Genomic DNA, 20475 nt, shown 5'->3' on the forward strand with positions numbered 1-20475 from the left:
CAACCATACTGGCACCCGGATCTCAGTTTCTAACTTCCAGAAATATGAAAAAGAAATGTCTGCTCTTTAGCCACCCAGTCTATGACAGTGTTTCATTAAAGCAGCACAAATGACTAAGACAGTGTTACAATGACCAGGCTTGTTTTAAGATCATTAGAGACGAGGAAAAGTCTATATCAAAGCAGGATTAAAAGCCTTCACTGCACCCTTTTAAAGCATCACAACCAACATCTGCCCCCACCCTCACACGCTGAGTACCTGAAGAGCCAGTCTGGACTCAGCTGAGCAGACTTCTAATAACCACGCTGCCAATGACAGGGCCAAGCAAAACAAGTGAAAAACCCCCTTGCATCATGAAAACGATCATCATGAAGATAATTAGGAAGTTCCGGGTTTAGGCTGCGAAAGCTTTATTTCCAAGTCAATCCTTGTCTTTCTTTCCAACTCCTACTCTCACCCTTGTTCATTGCCAAACACAGAGAAGGCAGGCTCGGGGTGCCTGTGGAAGACAGTGCAACTCCTAGGCCCTGTCCAAACCAAGCAACCAGAGCCCTAAACTTCACAGACCCTACCTGGAAGTGCAAAATAATGGTCCAGATCAGGCCCAGGGTCAGCTTGGGGTTGCCATCTGTAATGTCATCATTGCGAATATTCACTAGTTTCACCTGAAAAAGAAAGAAAAGCTGTTCTCAGAGTTCCGTCACTTTCATTTTGGTTTCATTTTTATAGATTTTCATAATTTATATACAATTAAACTGATTTTTAGTGTACAATTGTTTTAAAACATGTACAGATTTGTATAACTATCACAATAAGAATAACAGGACAGTTCCATCATCCCAAAAAGATGACCCCTGGTGCCCTTTTGTAGTCAAATCCTGCCCCCACTCCTAACTCCCAGCAACCACTGATCTTTCCAGTTTTGCTTTTTTTCAGAATGACATATAACTGGAATCATACAGTATGTAATCCTTTGAACTGGCTTTTTTTCACTCAACACAATGCCCTTGAGATCCCCACTGAAGTTGCTGTACGAATCGATAGATAGCTCCTTTTATTTTTATTTTATTTTATTTTTTTTTAAAATATATTTTATTGATTTTGTACAGAGAGGAAGGGAGAGAGATAGAAAGCTAGAAACATCGATGAGAGAGAGTCATCGATCAGCTGCCTCTTGCACACCCCCTACTGGGGATATGCCCGCAACCAAGGTACATGCCCTTGACCGGAATCGAACCCGGGTCCTTCAGTCCCCAAGCCGACGCTCTATCCATTGAGCCAAACCGGTCTCGGCAGATAGCTCCTTTTATTGCTGAGCAGTCTCCACTGCCCCGACACACACACTGTGTTTACCCATTTCATCCTCCGAGGGTCTGAGGTTGTTTCCTGGAGCAATTATGAATACAACTCTTGCATCATGAACAGGTTTCTGAGTGAGCATATGTTTCATTTCTTTGGGGTAAATTCCTAGGAGTGGGATTGCTGGGTCATACAGGTATATGTTTAGCTTTATAAGAAACTGCCAAACTATTTCCCAGTGTGACTGTGCTATTTTACATTCCCAGCAGCAAAGCAACCTTGCAAGCACATGATATTGTGAGATGCTTTCTTATTAAGTCATCACAACCATATTTATTTAAGGTTAAGGGGGATGGAGGGATGCCTCTTCTCCCTCATCAGTCTTTGATCTGCTCCAGTCTCCATTTTCACTCCATTGCCATTCACTTTGTCACTGATACTCCCCCCTGCTCACTGACTCCCATAGCTTTACTCCTGAAATCTCACTCCATGTGCACAGACACATAGACTGTCCCCCCACTAGGTGATCAGCCATCCAGTGAGCAGGAAACGAAAGCTATCCCAATCCTTTTCCATACAGCTCTTCCTAAGCAGATGAACCCTGAACTCCCTCGTCCATCTTCCTCTCCACCACAAACTATCTCTGCACAGTATCTTTATCCAGCCATCCTTCCTTCTCCCTCTATCTCAGAAGAGGGGCATTTTCCTTTTCTTTTTCACCCCCTGGACTTAGTTCCATCGATTAGGGAAGCAATGGGAAGAAAGATGGTGTGTAGAAAACAGCATGGATAGAGGAAGGAGCATTACACTGCACATCAGGAGATCTGGGTTAAAGTCCTAACTTTGCTCTAACTTGTTCTGTGATTTGGAGCAGGTCATTTCACCTGTCTCCGTTTCCTCAGCTGTAAAGGAAAAATCGTAGGGCTAACATTCCATGGCTCTTCATTCTCCTCACTCATTTCAGTCTTTCTCTCTTCACGGTCTTCTCCTATGTCTAAAAATACATTGCTGTCTTCCTTCCTTATCTAGAAAGTGATAACCTTCTTTCCCTTCCTGTATCCACTCTACACACATTTCTGCTCCATTAAAACTGTTCTCTTAAGCCACCAATGTCTCACAGCCATGACCTCTTCCTCAGACCTTCAGGACACCACCCCCTCATCTAATTTCCATGGCAATGTGTAGTTGGTCCGAAGGTTGTGGGTTATTGTTAAGCTGATTGACAATGTGGCACTCTGGTTTTCCCTTTTCCTGGGTGCTACACCTTTTTTCCATCTTCTTTGCTGGTTTACCTTTCATCTTCCCTTTGACCACCTAAGGTGGGTTCACACAATTCAATCTTTAGCATCTAACTCTTCTCTGTGGACACTCTCCCTCTCAGGCAGGCCACAGCTCTATGTAAGGACTACCGAATGATTTGTCCAACCAAAATACAACTGCTCACTGGTAAGTACGACAGAACTGGGCCAGTCCGGTTTAGCAATTACTAAGGGCTTACAAGGGGCACAGAGAAGTTCCCTAAATAGGAACGTCATACCGACATTCCCTGGCTGGCTGAGGAGCCACGGGATATCTTACCTGTCGCCGCTTTAGGAAGTCCAGGGCAATCTGCACATTCTGCAGCCTATGGAAACGCATCCTGCCCTTCTCTCGGGGCTGCAAACAAAAAAGGGGGTGTTAATTTTAGCTACACCAGTGTACCCACGCAGACCATGATTCAAAGACAAAGAATTCCTCACAGCGGAAGCCAGGCTGGGAGCGCTGAGACAGCACCTTCAATGGCAGGACCTGTCCGGGTCCCATGCTGTCAGGCCTCCGAAAGGCCTTATTAGCCACTATAATCCGCATGAACACCGGCACGTTTTTACTACTAATGCCGAACCAATGCTGCAGCTTCTCTGCAGGTTCTTCTGAGGTCCTACAGGACAGAGCCTGTTTCTGGAGATGAGATTGACTGGACAAAGACTTCGACTCTTTGACTCCTAAAATCAGTTAACTGCTATTATAAAGGCAGAGTGGGAAGTCTTCATTGCATGTTGCACAGTAATGGACAGAGCAAACCTTATTGTAAACCTAACAAAAGATGCCAGAGGCAGATAACTTTAAGGAATGAGGAGTTACATATGCTCAGTAAATACATTTTAAAAATCCAAAATGAGAGGCAAAAATCAGGAAGAAACCCATTTTCAAGAAGGTGGGTGTCCATACAGAACCTTTACTCCAGTAAGAAATATCCAGAGTTAACAAAACCTTGGTGATGTAGGAAAGTTCAACATGAGAACCAAAGGGCTTCTCTGCCAGGCACTTCGTCCTGGCTGTCACACAGCCCGGCAGAGGAGCCACCCGCCGTGCTCCTGGCATCCCAGCCGAGCTCCGCTACCACCCACTCCAAGCACATGAGGTCTGTGTGCCCAACGAGCACGTGCAGGATGGCTGTCTATTCCGGAATGTTTTCTCCTGCTCACTTTCCGATGCTGCTTTTATCTTCCTAACATTGGGACTAAAACCTCACTCTCGCTAGATTATCCCCAGTTCATGTGTAAATGTCAAATTGGGACTAGTTAAAGCTGATAAAATGTAAAGTAGCTCTGTTGTGGGCACCTGCAGAGGAAGCCTCTCCCAAGCTGGAGTGAACAAAAAATGACCCAACAGGTGGAGAGATAAGGGCCGAAGACATGTCCCCAGGCGCTACCAATACTTCTAAGCAACACTCCAACCTACAATAATCTACCTGGATGTTGGTGCTTCTCTGGGTAACTTCTGAAATCAAAGGTTTAGGAAAAGTCTATTTAGCAAGTACCTCTCCTCAGTCATTTCAGCTGTTATTGTAAATATGGCTTAAAGAACGACAGAGCCTGTGAAACTGAAGATTCTAAGGCAATGGGAAAGGAGATCAGTGAAGTGAAAAGATGACTTTCGGAGGTCAGGGAATGGAAATATTGCCCAATTCTATTTATTGAGAAAGATTACGTGCTATAATGTATAGCCTACAAGCAGGAAATGCCCCTCCACACATTCTAATCTTGACTCCTATGTTCTCCCCACCAAAAATAAATAACCTTGCCCTGGCTGGGTGGCTCAGTTGATTGGAGCTGTTATGTTCTGTAAACAAAAAGGCTAAAGATTCAATTACTGGTCAGTGCTTATACCTAGGTTACAGGTTCGATCCCTGGTTGAGGCACGTACAGAAGGCAACAGATATCTCTCTCTCTCTCTCTCTCTTTCTCTCTCTCTCTCTCTCTCTCACACACACACACACACACACACACACACACACACAAAATTGATAAACATACCCTCTGGTGAGGATTAAAAACAATTATTAAAAGTAAATAACCTTAAGAAACATGCAGGTTAAATCTGTGTCCTCTACAACAACTAGCAATATCATTGACCAAGGCAGAGTATCTCCATGCAGTGAGTGGTTTGCAAACAACAGACTAACTTTGAAAACAAATGACATGGTGTGTGGTGAAAACCTAGAGGCTAGAGAGGTGGAGAGAGAGTACCTACCAGTTAGTCTGGATAAGCAACTAACTGCCATGCTATCAATTAAACTTTCCACAATTTTGCAATCTGGACTCAGGCAACACAGCAAGGCCACAAGAAAGCTAAGGGTCTCCAGGTCTCAAAGGAACTTGACACCTCCAATGCCATTATTCCTTCTGTGCCAACCGTTCTCAGAGAAGCAAAATAATTCCCACTTCAGGATCATCTAACAGTGCCAGGGGCACAATTCGCTTTAACCACATTCTTTGGGACCCAAATTCCCAGGTGGATAGTGAAGAAGACCCTGGTAACTGGAGACCTGGAGAACCTCAGACTCTCTGACGGCCCTGCAATGCCAGCTGGGATGCTGGCATCGCCGGAAGGACCTACTACATCATCATCATCTTCCTCCTCCTGCTCCTCGCTGCTTGCATGGCGCCAGGAGGGCATGCTCACCAGACGAAGGGTCTTCAGCCCTGCTGGCTCCTTTGGCCACCAACCAAGGCAATGACATGACAGAGTAACAGAAAATGCACAACACAAAAATAGAAAGGAAATGAATGCAACATTAAACAAAAAGGATGAAAATACCCTCCCACACCCAAAAAGATGTAAGACCAGAACAGATGGTTTTATTGAGCATGTCTCATGTTGAAACACATCTTCAATCCTCCATAGCCACTCACCCTCTCTGATTTATGAATCAATGAAGGGAGAAATAAATAATGTGGATAACCATGAAAGAGATATTTGGATTATTTTCAAGGATAAGATGATATCCTCTGAATATCTCCATAAACACCTGTAAGTTTTCAAAAGTTAGGAAAATTACATTGAAGTGGTTTTAAACTGTTTTGCAAGCAATGTCACCAAAAATGTCACTTTCCACTATAAGTTCTCTGCAAATGCATCAAAGATGCCGGGCAAAATGCACAAGATATAACTTGGTGAGCACCGAAGAGTAAAGTCCATCTCAGTGAAGGTGAAATTCTGAATATATATGAGATTTATAAATGAGGGCCAGAGAAGAACTATAATTCATCTTGTGCTGGCTGTGTTGATAAGAGCATCTGTCAATTGTAGGGCATTAAAAATTATAAAATTAATTCTACTGCAAGGCAAAAAAGATGTGAAACCAAAACACAGAGCCATTTGGAGGGAAGGCAGGGGAGGGTGGGTGGGAAGAGATCAACCAATGAACTTGTATGCACATTTGCATAACCCGTGGACACCAACAATGGGGTGGTGAGGGCCTGTGGGAGAGGGGTCAGAAAAGAGCAGGATAGAAGAGGTTAATGGGGGAAAGATGTAATACTTTCAACAATAAAGATTTTAAAAATGTAATATTTTCAACAATAAAGATTAAAAACAAAGCACAGAGCCTAAGGGAAGCCAAACTCAATCCTAGAAAAAGCTGAGTATTACTTAGGGAATAAAATCTAATGTGCCAAATTCTGTACTTAAAACACAACAATGACTAAGAATCACCAATGCCAGTGGGTGGGCTAAGTTTCCCAGACTACTCAAGCTGTGCACCTCTCCTCAGTTCTCCTTCCTCGCAGATGTTTCCAGTATTCAACCCTAGACTGTTCTCAATGAAAATTATGTCATCTATGATGCTAGAGATAGAACAGAAACTGCAAAGGATCATCTGCTCCCATTTGGCTCAAATCTATGGAACAATGAGCCCGCCAATTGAGGGTTTTTTGATCCTGCAAACAAAGCAAGTGTAAGAACTATCATCTGACAAGCCAAGAGGCTCCCATGAGATTTGCCCTCAGATGTGTAGGTGTTTCCCATAAGCAATGTTTAAACATTCTGGGAGGAGGCAGGCATAATTAATTGTCCAAGAAGCCCAAATATACAGTATCCAGGCCTGTGCTCAGACATCAACCTCAGCATCTCTCCACATCTGTGAGACTCAGGGGACCATAGAAGGGAGGTGAATTGAAACAACACCCTGCGCACAGGTCCCTGCAGCAGGGAGTGGGGGGCGCTAATAGTAAGACACCACACGGGCTGGCTGGCTGGCTCAGTGGAGTATGTCCTCCCAGGAATCAAGAAGGCCCGGCTCAATTCCCCTCGGGGCACTTGCCCAGGTTGTGAGCCTGATCCCCAGTGGGGGGCATGCAAGAGGCAGCCAATCAGTGATTCTCATTGATGTTTCTCTCTCTCTCCTCCCTTCCTCTCTGAAATCAATAAAAATATATTAGGAAATAACATAAAGCCCTAGCTTTATGGTATTCCCAGTGGGCAGAGCACCGCCTGCGGACCAAAAGGGCCCAGGTTCAATTCCGGTCAATGGCGCTCACCTGGATGGCAGGCTTCTCCCCACCAGGGCCCTGGTCAGGGCGTGTACATGAGGCAACCAATCAGTGTGTTTCTCTCACATGGATGTTTCTCTCTGGCTCTCCCTCTTCCTTCCACTCTCTTAAAAAAAAAAAATCAATGGGAAAAATATTTTCAGGTGAGGATTTTTTTAAATAAAAATAAAATGAATAAAATTAAATAAAATAAAAACAAAAATGTATTTTTTAAAGACAAAAAAAAACAACAACAAACAAAAACACTTGGGCTTTTAAATGTAAACTCAGAACCTGAGTTGAATACAGAAAATAAAACAATTCACAATAAATAGGAAAGACTCCATATAGACTAGAAATAAAACTCTAGGAAGAAAACTATACCTTATTAAAAAAAGCTTTAAATGTGAACCTCCTATTCCTAAAATACTAGTAGTGTCTATAAACAGATAAAAAAAAAAAACAAGGAGAAAATAAGCAGTTATGAAATTAATATAACCAATAACTGGACCTATCAATAAGTGAGAATATTTGACACATCAATTTGAATTAAGATAAAAACACATCATATGTAAACTGTTAAGTCTGATTTAGACATAAAGTTCACCAATAATCTCTTCTACTTCTTCCTCCCACATAACAGAGCAAGCAGTTGATGGCCACTGCCCGTCCACTCCGCAAGATGGACCAATACATCATTGATGGACCACGCCTGAGAGGCCACCCATTAGGGGAGAGAAGCTCACCAGTTTGATGCCTGAGAGGACCTCCAGCAGAGAGATCAGGTTATGGCCATCCCGTAGATCTTCATAAAGATCATTGATGTGCTTGCGGACCTGTGCATGAGAGTAAAACAAGACTGCTTTTTATTTAATCTTAAATTATTTTATTATCTACACAAGAATATCTGTAAATACAAATTTAAAAATTTGAAGCTGGAAACAATAATAAAATTCAGGAATTTTCAGGTTGAAATACAACACATGAACACTTATCAGAAGTGTGTTTTTAAACTTGAAGCCAGATTTATTATACCCTCTAGCCAATCCTGAACAATATTCTAAAAGCTTGGATAAGGGGATTGGGAGTCTTAATCATCCTGAAACACCACAGGAATTATTATGGATCAAAATGTGTTCTGCCTAGCAGGTTTAGCTCAGTGGATAGATCATTAGCCTATGGACTAAAGGGTCCCGAGTTTGATTCTGGTCAAAGGGCACATGCCTCAGTTGCAGGCACAATCCCTAACCCTGGTCTGGGCATGTGCAGAAGGGAACCAATCATTGTGTCTTCCTTACATCGATGTTTATCTCTCTATGCCTTTCCCCCTCCCTTCTACTCGCTCTAAAAATCAATGGGAAAATATTCTTGGGTGAGGATTAAAAAAAAAAAAAAAAGTGATACAATGGCCAATGCTGGTCAGATGAGCCCAGCCAGAATTAGGAGAGCCTCCCGGAGAGTGCTACAGGGAAAACTAAAATGCTGGTACCAGTGCTTCACATGTGCACATCTAACGTAACCCCTCTCTTACCAAGTATTTCTAATAGTGAATTTGAGAATTATTTCCCTTTGGGGAAAAACAATTTCAATTTTATAACACAAACTATGAAAAAACAAATCTCACTTTGGAAAAATGTATGGTTAAAGTCAAATACTGTGCAAAATTTTTCCCGTTATCTCCTCTTTCCCTCACTTCTCTAAGGCAGGTTTCATTATTATTATTCCTATTTTACACATGAGGCAATGAGACACAGAGAGGTCAATAACCTGCCCAATGTCACAAGTGGGAAGCTGGCCTGTTTGGTCTTTTTGAATTTTAGGCTTTCCATTAACTACTATGCTTTATAATCAACCATCACCTACTTTATTTACTAAATCCAAATTATTGCCCTGTAAGGCTTGTTTATGACTCACATTCTACAGGAGAAACCGAGGCTCTGTGATATTAAGATCACATAATTCTAAGTGGTAGGTCTTCTGATTCCAAGTCTAGTGATAACTTCACTGAGTGACGCTCACATCACAGAATCAGAAGAGTAATAAGAATTACAAGAAAGAGGATTCATTTTCAACATGAAGTAAATAATTTTCTAGACAACAATAAAAAGGGATTAGTTTCAGAAGTAGTAAATTTCACCAAAACCGGTTTGGCTCAGTGGATAGTGTCGGCCTGTGGACTGAAGGGTCCCAGGTTCGATTCCAGTCAAGAGCATGTACCTTGGTTGCAGGCACATCCCCAGTAGGGGATGTGCAAGAGGCAGCTGATCAATGATTCTCTCTCTTCGATGTTTCTAACTCTCTATCCCTCTCTCTTCCTCTCTGTAAAAAATCAATAAAATATATTTTAAAAATAATAAAATAAAATACTTTATTAAAAAAAAAAAGGAAGTAGTACATTTCTAGTCGCTGGAATTTTTCAAGCAGAGACTAAGATATTGAGATTTCTACATCAAAAACTGAACTACCGTCCTTTCCCTTTGTAATATCTAGCATTCAAAATAGAAACGAAATTGGAAAAGATAAACCCTGGAAATTTCTGGGAAGACTTCCTGAAAGAGAAAGGACTTGAAAAATTACAAAACGTTTTGCTAGAAAGATGGAGAAAACATATAAGACAAGGTACAGAGGTGGGAATATGCAAGGTATGCATGTTTGTGTGTGTGTTAAGGAATAAGGTGGCAGGTAGATTACCCACATGAAGGAAATGGTTCACAATGACTGCACAATAGCTTTCAAATACTAAAAGACATTTCTTCCATTTCTGTGCTATTTACAATGTACTCGCTATAGGCATGACACACTTTTTAGTTTAATCTGCAACATTTACATTTTTTTCCATCACTTAAGTCTAGACAATGAACAAAACAATACATCCAGCTCAGACTTATAGCATTTGTTTCCAGGGTGTAAATATTCCTACCATGACCAATTTCAAGCTGCTAATTTATCACTAAGTGTGATGTTGGGAAGAAAAGCACACCATTATATAGTATTTTCATCACAGAGATACAATTTACATAATTAACCCCAAGAGCATAGACAATAATAACATGTAGTAAAATAATTATGAAGTAATGAGTTTTGAGTATTTACTACCTTTATTTTAAGTAGAATGTATTTAATTGTAAGTTTATATAATATAACTTTTAGTAATGGCTATACTTAGCAACAAGTTCACAAAATTTAACATTTGGCTCTTGTGAGTCCATGTAAGATGGTTCCAGCACTCCACTGACTCCAAGATTTCAAACTTTGCAACTGAACAACCACAGTACCTCACTAATAGGAATAATCAGTCATGAGGGTTGGAAAGGGAATGGATTTGAGAAATTCAATTTTAAATACACAGACAATAGGGTGGTGAAGGTCTGGGGTGAGGAGCAGGGGTGGGATGGGAGAGGTCAATGGGGGGAAAAGGGGACAATATGTAATACTTTCAACAATAAAGGTTTAAATACATTGAATTTAAAATGGCAACAAAGGAGCTACAAATGGAAATGGAAATGGTTTTTAAAGCAGCTGGAAATACCAGAATTCAATTTGGGTCAGCTGAGAATTTCAGTTGAGAAGTCATATGCATAGAGGTGCTAGGCGAGAGACATGGGAAATGTTGGGCTTTCTGTGTTAGGGGCAAGAAAAAAGAGCAGAGTGCTAAGGACTGAGCCTGAGGGAATAACCAAAATTAGAAAGCAGAGATGGTAAAGCAATCAAGAATGGGTGGGAGGGATGAAAGAGGTAGACAAAACACACACACACACACACACACACACACACACACAAAAAAAAAAAAAAAAAAAAAAAAAAAAACAAGGAAGTATAATCAAGAAAGGGTGACCACCAGTATCTTGTGCTGCAGAACAAGGAGGATGAGGACTAAGAAAGGTGTGTTTTTTGTTTTTTTTTAATTTTCCTATTAATAAGAGTGTTCTATGATAATACTTTTCTAAAGAGCGGTGGAATGGAAATCAGATTACAAAGGAACAATAGGTTAAAATAATTAATCAGAATATATTAAATATTTATTAAGTTTTAAGAAGAAAAGAGGTAACAGTGAAGGATTTACTTCTGATAGATAACACTTGAACACAGGGTATAAAAATTGGAAATGGGCACTGAATAATTTTTTAGTGAATTATAGTAGGGTTGAGGACCAAGTGAGATCATGTTATCAGTAGGACACTAAATACTACAGAGTACTGAAAAGAAAAAGGAGACACTTTGAAATGTAAAGTTAATTTCACATCAAGGCCTCAAAATTCCAGTTATGTTTTATGTCTATAAATAGCAAAATTCAACAACCTTATAAGAAACTTAGTGGGCCAAAACCAGTTTGGCTCAGTGGATAGAGCGTCCGTCTGTGGACTGAAAGGTTCCAGGTTCTATTCCGGTCAAGGGCATGTACATTGGTTGCCAGCACATTCCCAGTAGGGGGTGTGCTGGAGGCAGCTGGTCGATGTTTCTCTCTCATTGATGTTTCTAGCTCTCTATCCCTCTCTCTTCCTCTCTGTAAAAAATCCATAAAATATATTTTTTTAAAAAGAAAAGAAACTTAGTGGAAAACTAGCTTATTATATCTCTCAGTCTTTCTCTGATTTTAATACAAAAACTATGAAAAGAAACAGAGAAACAGACAGAGGTAATAGAAAAGGAGAATAGGGTGAGCCGTTCTGTTTATTTGTTCTGTTTATTTTCCCGGAGAATTTTCAAGAACAGAGAACAACAGTCTGTTTCTGAAGCATACTGGTCACAGCTCTGCCAAGAGAGGGTGAAGAACTAGCTAACGTTTACTCATTCTTCTATGTCAGAAATTGTTCAAATACAAAGATGGGATTTGGAGGGCTCAATTAACATCCCAAGGTCACACTGCTAGCAAATGGCCAGGTGATCAAGTCTAGGTCTGTCCCATTCTAAAGTTTTACCTCTTCTGCAAATACTAGGCTGACTCTGAAGTTTTCTACAAATGTCTTAAGTCCAGTGAACTAAGCATAGAAGTTTTAGAGGCAGCTACATAGCCAAGAGTGCTCAGAAATCATCAATATGTATGTCTCCGACAAACAATAATGCTATTCTATCAACAAATGAGTGAAAAACTTCAACTATCCAGGTCCTTGACTATTTGTACTCCCTGTGAAAATCACTGGCAAAATTAGTGACTGCCTCTAAAGAATATATATGAATGGCTAACAAACACATGAAAAAATGCTGAATATCATTAAATAAACTCATGAAAAGATGCTCAATATCATTAGCCATAAGAAAAATGAAAATCAAAACTACAGTGAGATACTACTTCACACCCACTAGGAAAGCTACAATAATTTTTAAAAAACAGCCCAGCCAGTGTGGCTAAGTGGTCGAGCATCAACCTAGGAACCAGAAGTTCATGGTTCAATTCCCAGTCAAGGGCACATGCTCAGGTTGCATGTTCAGTCCCCAGGGTGTTCAGGAGGCAGCCGATCAATGCTTCTCTCTCATCATTGATGCTTCTCTTTCTCTCCCTCTCTCTTCCTCTCTGAAATCAATAAAAATATTTTTAAAAAACAGATAACTGTTTGTTTGATGGAGATCTAGAGAAACTGGAACCTTCATATATACTGCTGGTGGGAAAGTAAAATGGTGTAGCTGTTTGGAAAACAGGCTGACAGTTCCTCAAAAGGCTAAACGCAGGTTACCATATGATACAGTAATTCCACTTCCAGGTGTATACCTAAGGGAATTGAAAACATGTCCAGAAAAAAACTTGTACATGAATGAATGTTCATAGCAGCATCCATTGTTCATGGTAGCCAAAAAGTAAAAATAACCTAAATATCTATCAATTCATAAATGGGTAAACTAAATGTGGTACATCCATACATTGGAATGTTATTCAGCAATAAATACTGATATATGCTATAACATGGATGAACCTTTAAAACATATGCTATCAGCATAACCGTTATGGCTGGTCTCTTTCTCAGTTTATAAATGTATATCTTGGATCACATGATCTCACGCATCTAGAGGAAATAATGAACAACATAAACTAATAAACAAAAACAGACCCGGAGACAGGGAAGCATCGATCAGACTGTTAAACCTCAGAGGGAGGGTGGGGGGAAGGAGGAGAGATCAACCAAAGGACTTGTGTGCATGCATGTAAGCCTAACCAGTAGCCACGGACAATAGGGAGGTGGGGACATACGTGGGGAGGGGTTTGGGGTAGGAATGGGGGGATGAGGACAATTATGTGATACCATAATCAATTAAAATAATAATAATAATAACAATAATAATAAATTAAAAAACTAAAAACTAAAAATAAAATAAATAAAAATATATGCTAAGTGAAAGAAGCCAGTGGAACAAAGATATAGACCTCATATTGTATAATTCCACTTATACGAGATATCTAGAATAGACAAATCTATATTCAGAAGGTAGATTATGATTGCCTGGGAGGATATAGAGGGGTTAGGGGGGTAATGACTATAGGATACAGTGCTTCTTTCTGGGATGATAAAAATGTTCTAAAATTTATTGTGGTGATGGTTATACAACTCTGATAATACCCTAAAAGCCACTGAATTATACACTTTAAATGGGTGAATTGTATATGTGAATTAAATCTCAAAAAAGCTGTCTTGAAAAATTAATGAATTTTGAAAGACCAAGTCCATCCTAACCCAGGTCAATCCTCCTCAAACCACCCCCGCCCCCGATGCAGGAATAAGCCAAGGAAAGCTCTGCCCTCCAATTTTTTTAAAGATTGGCTTGAAGTTAAGTAAAGAGAAACAGCTTCCCCCAATTTCTGAGTGGCTTTTTTAGCAAAGGCAGTAAGTTGCACTTAAGTGCTTGGAATCAGAATCTGAGCCCAAAGGGACTTTAAAGATTACTTAACTCTAACACTCAGTTTACAGATGGGAAAAGTGCTGCCCAGAGAAGTTAATATAATTTCGCTGGAAAGTGTCAGACCACTGTCTCCTGACTCAGTTAAGTGCTCTTTCCCTTCACAAGGCTCCCATGAGACTGGAAGGGCAGAAATGACATGTTAGTAACATCATCCTATATAATAAAAGGGTAATATGCAAATTGACCCTAATGGCAAAACAACCACTTGACCAGTCCCTGAGGTGCACTGACCACCTCTTGGTCCCTTTCCCTGGCGGGCAGGCTCCAATCGCCCAATGGTGAATGGGGAACTGGGGTGGGTGGCAGGGGAAGCAGGTGGCACCAGGCCAAGACTCCTGCCCCACCGGGGGTGGGTGGAACGGCCAACCTCTCGATTCCTCCCCTGAGCCAGCAGGCTCTGATCACCTGATGATGAAAGGGGAACTGGGGGAGGGTAAGGGGGGGGACAGCCAGGGAAGATGGCCCTGATCGCAGGCCAGGACTAGGGACCATACCCGCACACAAATTTCGTGCGCCGGGCCTCTAGCTAAATTATAAAATGACTGCCCCCTCCCCCAAAGAACCAAGGATTTTCTTTGATATCTGCAGAAAATCTGATCTAGGAAAGTTTATCTCTAAGACCAAGCATGTAAAACTCAAGGCCCACAATGAATATTTTTGCAGCCTAGCCAATATATCAGTATGTAAGAAATGTTTTAATAAAAATTTCGTAACTTAATTTTTACAATATCCTATTATACATAATTATTAATAATGAACTGCAACGTTCACTAATGACTGATTACTACAATCATGTTGCATTCATTTCCCTTAAGTATCTTACGCGCAGGCGCACCATGTCTCTCCACTAATACTAGCAGCGAATATTTTAGCAGCCGACTGCCATGTCATTAGTCATGGACTCACTTGTTTGGTGTGCGCAACAGGAAATGTTTTGCTTTCGGAGAACAAGAAAAATAGGTTTATTTGTGTTATGCTTACTAATTTGTGCAGTTATTCGGTGTCTGGTAAGTTAATTTTCAAGAAAAAAATATTAGTTTTTATTAAAATGTTCTATTATTTTATGTTAACGATTGCTCATTTATTTCAGCCCTTTGTATTCAGCATGTCTCTATCAAAATAAACCTACGTTTCTATGAAAATTGAAGCTTTTGGTTTTTTGTGGCTCACATACTTAAACCTTATTTGGCCTGTGTTAGCCTTTGAGTTTGACATACTTGCTCTAAGACTGTTAAAAGAAAAAACAAGCAGCTCAATTTTCTTGATCCAAACTATGTTGAAGAAGAACAACAACAAATAGGTCAGAGGATAAAGTTTTATTTTTATTTATTTTTTTCTTTCAGAGGAGAAAGTTTAAAAGAGGAGAGTATGTTAATAACTCTCATCTACACTTATTAAAAATAATACAGGAAAAGTGAAAGTGAACTTGGTAACTGATGACTTTTTGAATTTACATATTTCTAAACTAGAAGAGGGAAATTCCATATTGATTCAGTAGTCAAATTTATTCTCAAGGAAAAGTCAAATGCTAAAAAAACAAAACAGATTATAGTTGACTTATACTTTTCACTCGGGAAAGAACGGTGCTCCAATGCAGGTAAAGCGAAGGAAGGCTGGAATCCCTGCTGGGGTAAGTAGACTGAGAGAGGAACAAAATATAAGGCTCTTTGCAGATAAGAATTCTACCCTCACTCTGTTGTGAGAGACCTAACAGTGGTACCAGCAAAGTCTGATTAATTAACCAAGATCCCCCGAGGATGACTAAAACTTCACAATGGGTAGCTTTCCTTAACAGGCAGACACTTGGAAACAGGGAACTGAGACTCCAAGCCCAGATGCAGGCCAAAAACAGTTAGTGAAGTTAGGTGCACTTGAGGGAAATCAAGATCGGAAAACTCAGGTCCAGGCAGAAATAGCCACAAACCACCACCATATGGTTGCACTTGGGCAACAAAAGCAACATTCCTTTCTCAGTGTCTAACCAATACTACTTTGTCAATCTTTTAAAGTAAACTCCCTGCTCATCTCCTTTCGACCTTTCCCACAGATACAAATAAGCAAAGAGGTGTGAAAGCACACACTGTGCTTAGGGAGCAGTGAGCTGTCTCCTGTGGCTACCACCGAGGCTGCACCAGAGAGAGTGGCTGTCTACCACCCTGTGTTCAAATAGAGCCTCAGAGAAAAACTGAAAACGGTAAAAAACAGAGTTCAAAATTTTTACTGGTTTATCTGGAGCTCTTAACTAAAATTCCAGGAAGGCCAGTGGCTCCCAAATTGCATACATGAATAAAAATGGAACGAACTATTCCATCTGCTAATTTAAATATTAGCCTTTCTCTGAAGCCAACAGAAACTGACCACAGAGAGCATTTCTCCTCCATCCGAGGAGCTCACTCTCAGTTTCGGCACATCCTCTCATCCTTTCCTGAGGCTTTCTTTGTGGGGGAATACGTTATCAGCTACCAGGACCTAGTTATATGGCAAGGATCACTTACATACAACCTAAAACTCTAGATTTTTCTTTTTGCTGGTTCTCTAAATGAGGTTCTTGCTGTATTTCAGATGCTTACATACTTAGTATATCTCTTTTAAGATTGGATAAAGTGCAAACAACTCCAGCATGGGAACAATGATTCTGATTAGCAGTGACTTTCTCTGAAATACCTGAAATGAGAAAATGCTGTTGGAACCTAAGGGTGGAAGTCTGAGGAGAGATGACAGGTAGCCGGGGATTTAAGTAAAGCTCTGGCTGGTCTCCAGTTTCTAACAATGCTAGGGTGTGTCTGTCCAACTTCTCTCCCCCTGGCCTCCTGTCATCACACAGCACTGAGGCAAAGGACAGGTCCAACAGGCACCATGGGTTTCAGACCAACAGCAGGGAACTGGAGCATTTGTAGTCAATTACTGAGCTCAAGGGGAGAAGCTTGAGGCAGGATAAAGCCAGTTCTTCGGGTGTCAAAGATGAGGCATGAAGACAGGGCAAGTTGGAAGTATATTCAGTGGAAAGAAGCAGTGATTTTGGTGAGAAGACTCATGAGTGGTCTTTAGCTCCATCCGGTCACTAGCTGTATAATCACCTTGGAAAGTCACTTCATCCTAATTTTCACTTTCCTTAGTTGTAAAAACTGGAGAGAAAAAAAATACTTTTATCTCTTTTCAGGATTACTACAAGGATCAAGTCCGATAAGATTGTGCCATGTAAGCTATAAAACTATCAAAATATTATTTATTCAAGGCAACAAGTCTTTATGGGATACTTCCTGTGTCCCTGGTGCAGTGCTCGGTAGAGAAAGTAGCACAATGCAGTCTAGCCCTCCATGAGCACTCACGCAGAGAACAATGTGTGAACACAGAAGACATCTTCAAAGTGATATGAAATAGAAATGAAGTTGCAATTAATTTAGTCCAAGGGATGGAGGTCAGAATCTCAGGAAGGTGATAATGGACCTGAACCTTGATGGGTGAGCGGGTAAAAGCCAGGCAGAGGAAGCTGAGACATGCATTCTAGCGGGAAAAAGTGGATAAGCGAAGAGGTGTGAAAGAACACAGTGTTCAGGGAGCAGTGGGCTGTCTCGTGTGGCCACAGCACAGGCTACACGAGGGAGAATGCCTAGAAATGAAGCTGAACAGATTGGAACCAGTTGTAAAGGGCTCTGCATCATGACAGAATTACATGTCATCAAACAAGAGGCAACTGGTACACACACGGAAAGGATTAGAGGAGAACATCAGTTTTTCCCTCCCCTTCCTTTTTGTCCTCACGCTGAAAAAATAAGACACAGTATTTGTCTTCAAGTTATAATCTAGGAGAAAGATAAATGTTGTAGGCGCTGTAACAGAAGTACAGGGAAGGGCACAAAGAGTAGTCAATTCCATATGGGAGCATCAAGAAAATATTGAGGAGGTGTTAGCTGGTTTTATCCAGGCAGAGCAGAGCTGGGAAGGTATTCCACGCAGAGGGAGCAGCATGCACAGAGTCATAAAATAGCATGGCACATGGTTTGGCAAGAGCTTAAGGTACAAGAGAAATATGATGCTAGAAACCTGGAAAAGTAGGAAGAAGCCAGTGCCAGTACTACAAAGAAAGGCCCAAGTTCTAAAATTTCACTTCTGCCTCCTTCTAGTGGTGTGGCCTTATACAGGCTACTTAACCTCTCTAAATGTCTCTGTCTTTATTGATAAAATGGGAGTATTAATAGAATCTACAGCACAAGGTCACTGAAGGATTAAAACTAATATAATATTTGAATGTCAATGTAATTGAAAAAATTTTTTAAAGGTCACTGGAGGATTAAATGAGAAAATCCACATGAAGGATTTAGTACAGAATGTTTTATTTACAGTAAACACTCAATAAACCACTGCTATTATCGTAACCATTATTATAGAAAACTTTATTAGGAAACTAATAGTGGTTAAGGCAAGAGATGAAGAGCCCCAGACTAGAGCAGAGGTTAATAAGGATGGAGAAGAGAAGTCAGTGCAACTCTTTCTGAGTTGGACATGACTGACTGGAGTTGGTGAGAGGGAGAGACAATTGGCAAGATGGAATATAACATGCTTCTAGGTTCCCACTTGGACAGCTAGGTATATGAGTAAACTATTAGCAATTTGGGATGTGGAATAAAGGCTAGGTCTGGGAATAGGCAGGTCCTTGGTTTAGGAAAGAATTTAGGGAAGGAATCTATCATTACTTCCTAATCCATACCTTGCAGCTTGAAAATCACCCTCACCTGCATGCCATTAAACAAGTGGCAGTAAGGAGCCATGTGTGACTTATGTAACCATCTCCCCAGGTTACTGAACTATAGATGGGACCTGGTGGTGAAAAGAAAAACCTGCCAACCAGGCGTTCCTGTTTGTGTCCTTAGATTCATGTAGCTGCAGGGATTGCATCACCCTTGAGTCATGGGAGAAGTGCAAAGAAATAAATGTGGGAGACATAGAGAAAAAATTAAAATGAGAGCTCATCAGGCCTCATAAAAAGAAAAAGGGAGAGGAGCTGGCCGATAATGTGTAGTTTTCATAAAGCCCAAATGCAGTTAGACACCAGATTCTGTGAGATGGCCCACATCCTTTTCTACTTGTGCTTCCTTGCATTCCATGCACCCAAACGAGACTGCCAATCAGAAAACAGAGAACAAAACAAGGAAATGGCCAAGGTTAGGACCCTGGGGAGCATCAACACAGAGTCATACAGAGGGAGAAAAGCCAGTGAGAGAGGCAGGTAAAGGGCATGCATAAGAGGGAAGAGGTAATTCAGTAAAAAGCAGTGTCTTAGAAGCCAATGTGTGAGAAAGCTTTAAGGACTAGCAAGTCAATCAACAGTATATGAAAATGCTACAGAGAAATCAAATAAGAGGAAGACAAAACTAGGCTATTGGAAATGGCAATTAAGAGGTCACTGTGAGCCCTAACAGGTTTGGCTCAGTGGCTAGAGCATCGAACTGTGGACTCAAGGGTCCCAGGTTCGATTCTGGTCAAGGGCACATACCCAGTAGGAAGTGTGCAGAAGGCAGCAGCTTATCCATGTTTCTAACTCTCTATCCCTCAATGAAATATATTTTTTTTAAAAGAGATCACTGTGATCTTTCCAAAAGTAGTAATGATTATAACTCAAAAACAGTTTTCAAACCTTGACTGCCACATTAGTCATACTGTTTATCCTTACGTGCATCTTTAACAGGTTTCTCTTTTTAAAAATAACTAATAAAATCTGCCCCCAACCCTTACCATTCAGGGGATGTTCTGTATTTTAAACTGCATGGTGGAGATATACATGTATATATATACATATATATATATATATATATATATATATATATATATATATATATATGAAAAAATTCTTAAACTGAACATTTAAGATTTGTGCAGAGAGAGAGAATACAAAATCCACTGCCCCATCCTTACATAGTAATTACACTTAAAAATAAAAATGTGAACAGGGGCTTATAAAATAATTTGAAAAGTATTCTTTGAATCCTGGAATCACCCACACAATATCCTCAACATCAGCCTTCTGAGGTAATGTCATATATTACTGTCCTCACCAAAAAACTGATCAGTAAAAGTTTCCATACTGTTATGATTATGTTCATCTTAAAAATAAAAAGTCACATGTATCTCCAGCAACTTGAGCCCAGAGCAGCTGTCTGAACTCTCTGAGAGAAGGGGCTGGCAGATCCAGATTAAAGCAGCCAGGGGTGCCAGGGCAGCCTCCTACCTTCATCAGGTGCTTGTTGACCCACTTGGTGAAGGTTTTCTTCTGAACGCGATCCCGTTCATCTGTAAAGGAAACACAGACATTGATTGGCTTAGCACTACCTGAGGGACAAATTCCCACACCGCCATTCCTTCAGGACATGGAGACGATTTCCACCGACAACGAAAGTGTCTTTTTGTTGGGAGGGTCTGGCCTATCTGAACTTTCTCTTCTGTCCTGACCAGGCTGTTACTGTACAGACTACACAGAATCACGGGCCTCAAGAAG

General features: G+C 40.7%; 1 protein-coding gene across 10 annotated transcripts in view; it reads right to left on the reverse strand.

The window, feature by feature from the left end:
- Positions 1-20475, reverse strand: part of MACF1 (microtubule actin crosslinking factor 1) — a 333277-nt gene that overhangs the window by 192179 nt on the left and 120623 nt on the right. For 6 of the 10 annotated variants that reach the window (XM_084873244.1, XM_084873250.1, XM_084873251.1 and 3 more), the window contains exons 2-5: positions 20209-20270; positions 7838-7927; positions 2878-2955; positions 573-665 (exon numbers count right to left, since the gene is read on the reverse strand). In XM_084873244.1, the coding sequence (XP_084729370.1) occupies positions 573-665; positions 2878-2955; positions 7838-7927; positions 20209-20270 (323 nt within the window). Of the gene's footprint in view, positions 1-572; positions 666-2877; positions 2956-5178; positions 5275-7837; positions 7928-20208; positions 20271-20475 lie in introns of all 10 variants that reach the window. The other 4 variants (XM_084873261.1, XM_084873247.1, XM_084873243.1 and 1 more) reach the window with 1 other exon arrangement.

This window comes from Pipistrellus hanaki (genome assembly GCF_964339955.1).
Source record: "Pipistrellus hanaki genome assembly, chromosome: 2".
NCBI classification, from domain to species: Eukaryota; Metazoa; Chordata; class Mammalia; order Chiroptera; family Vespertilionidae; genus Pipistrellus; species Pipistrellus hanaki.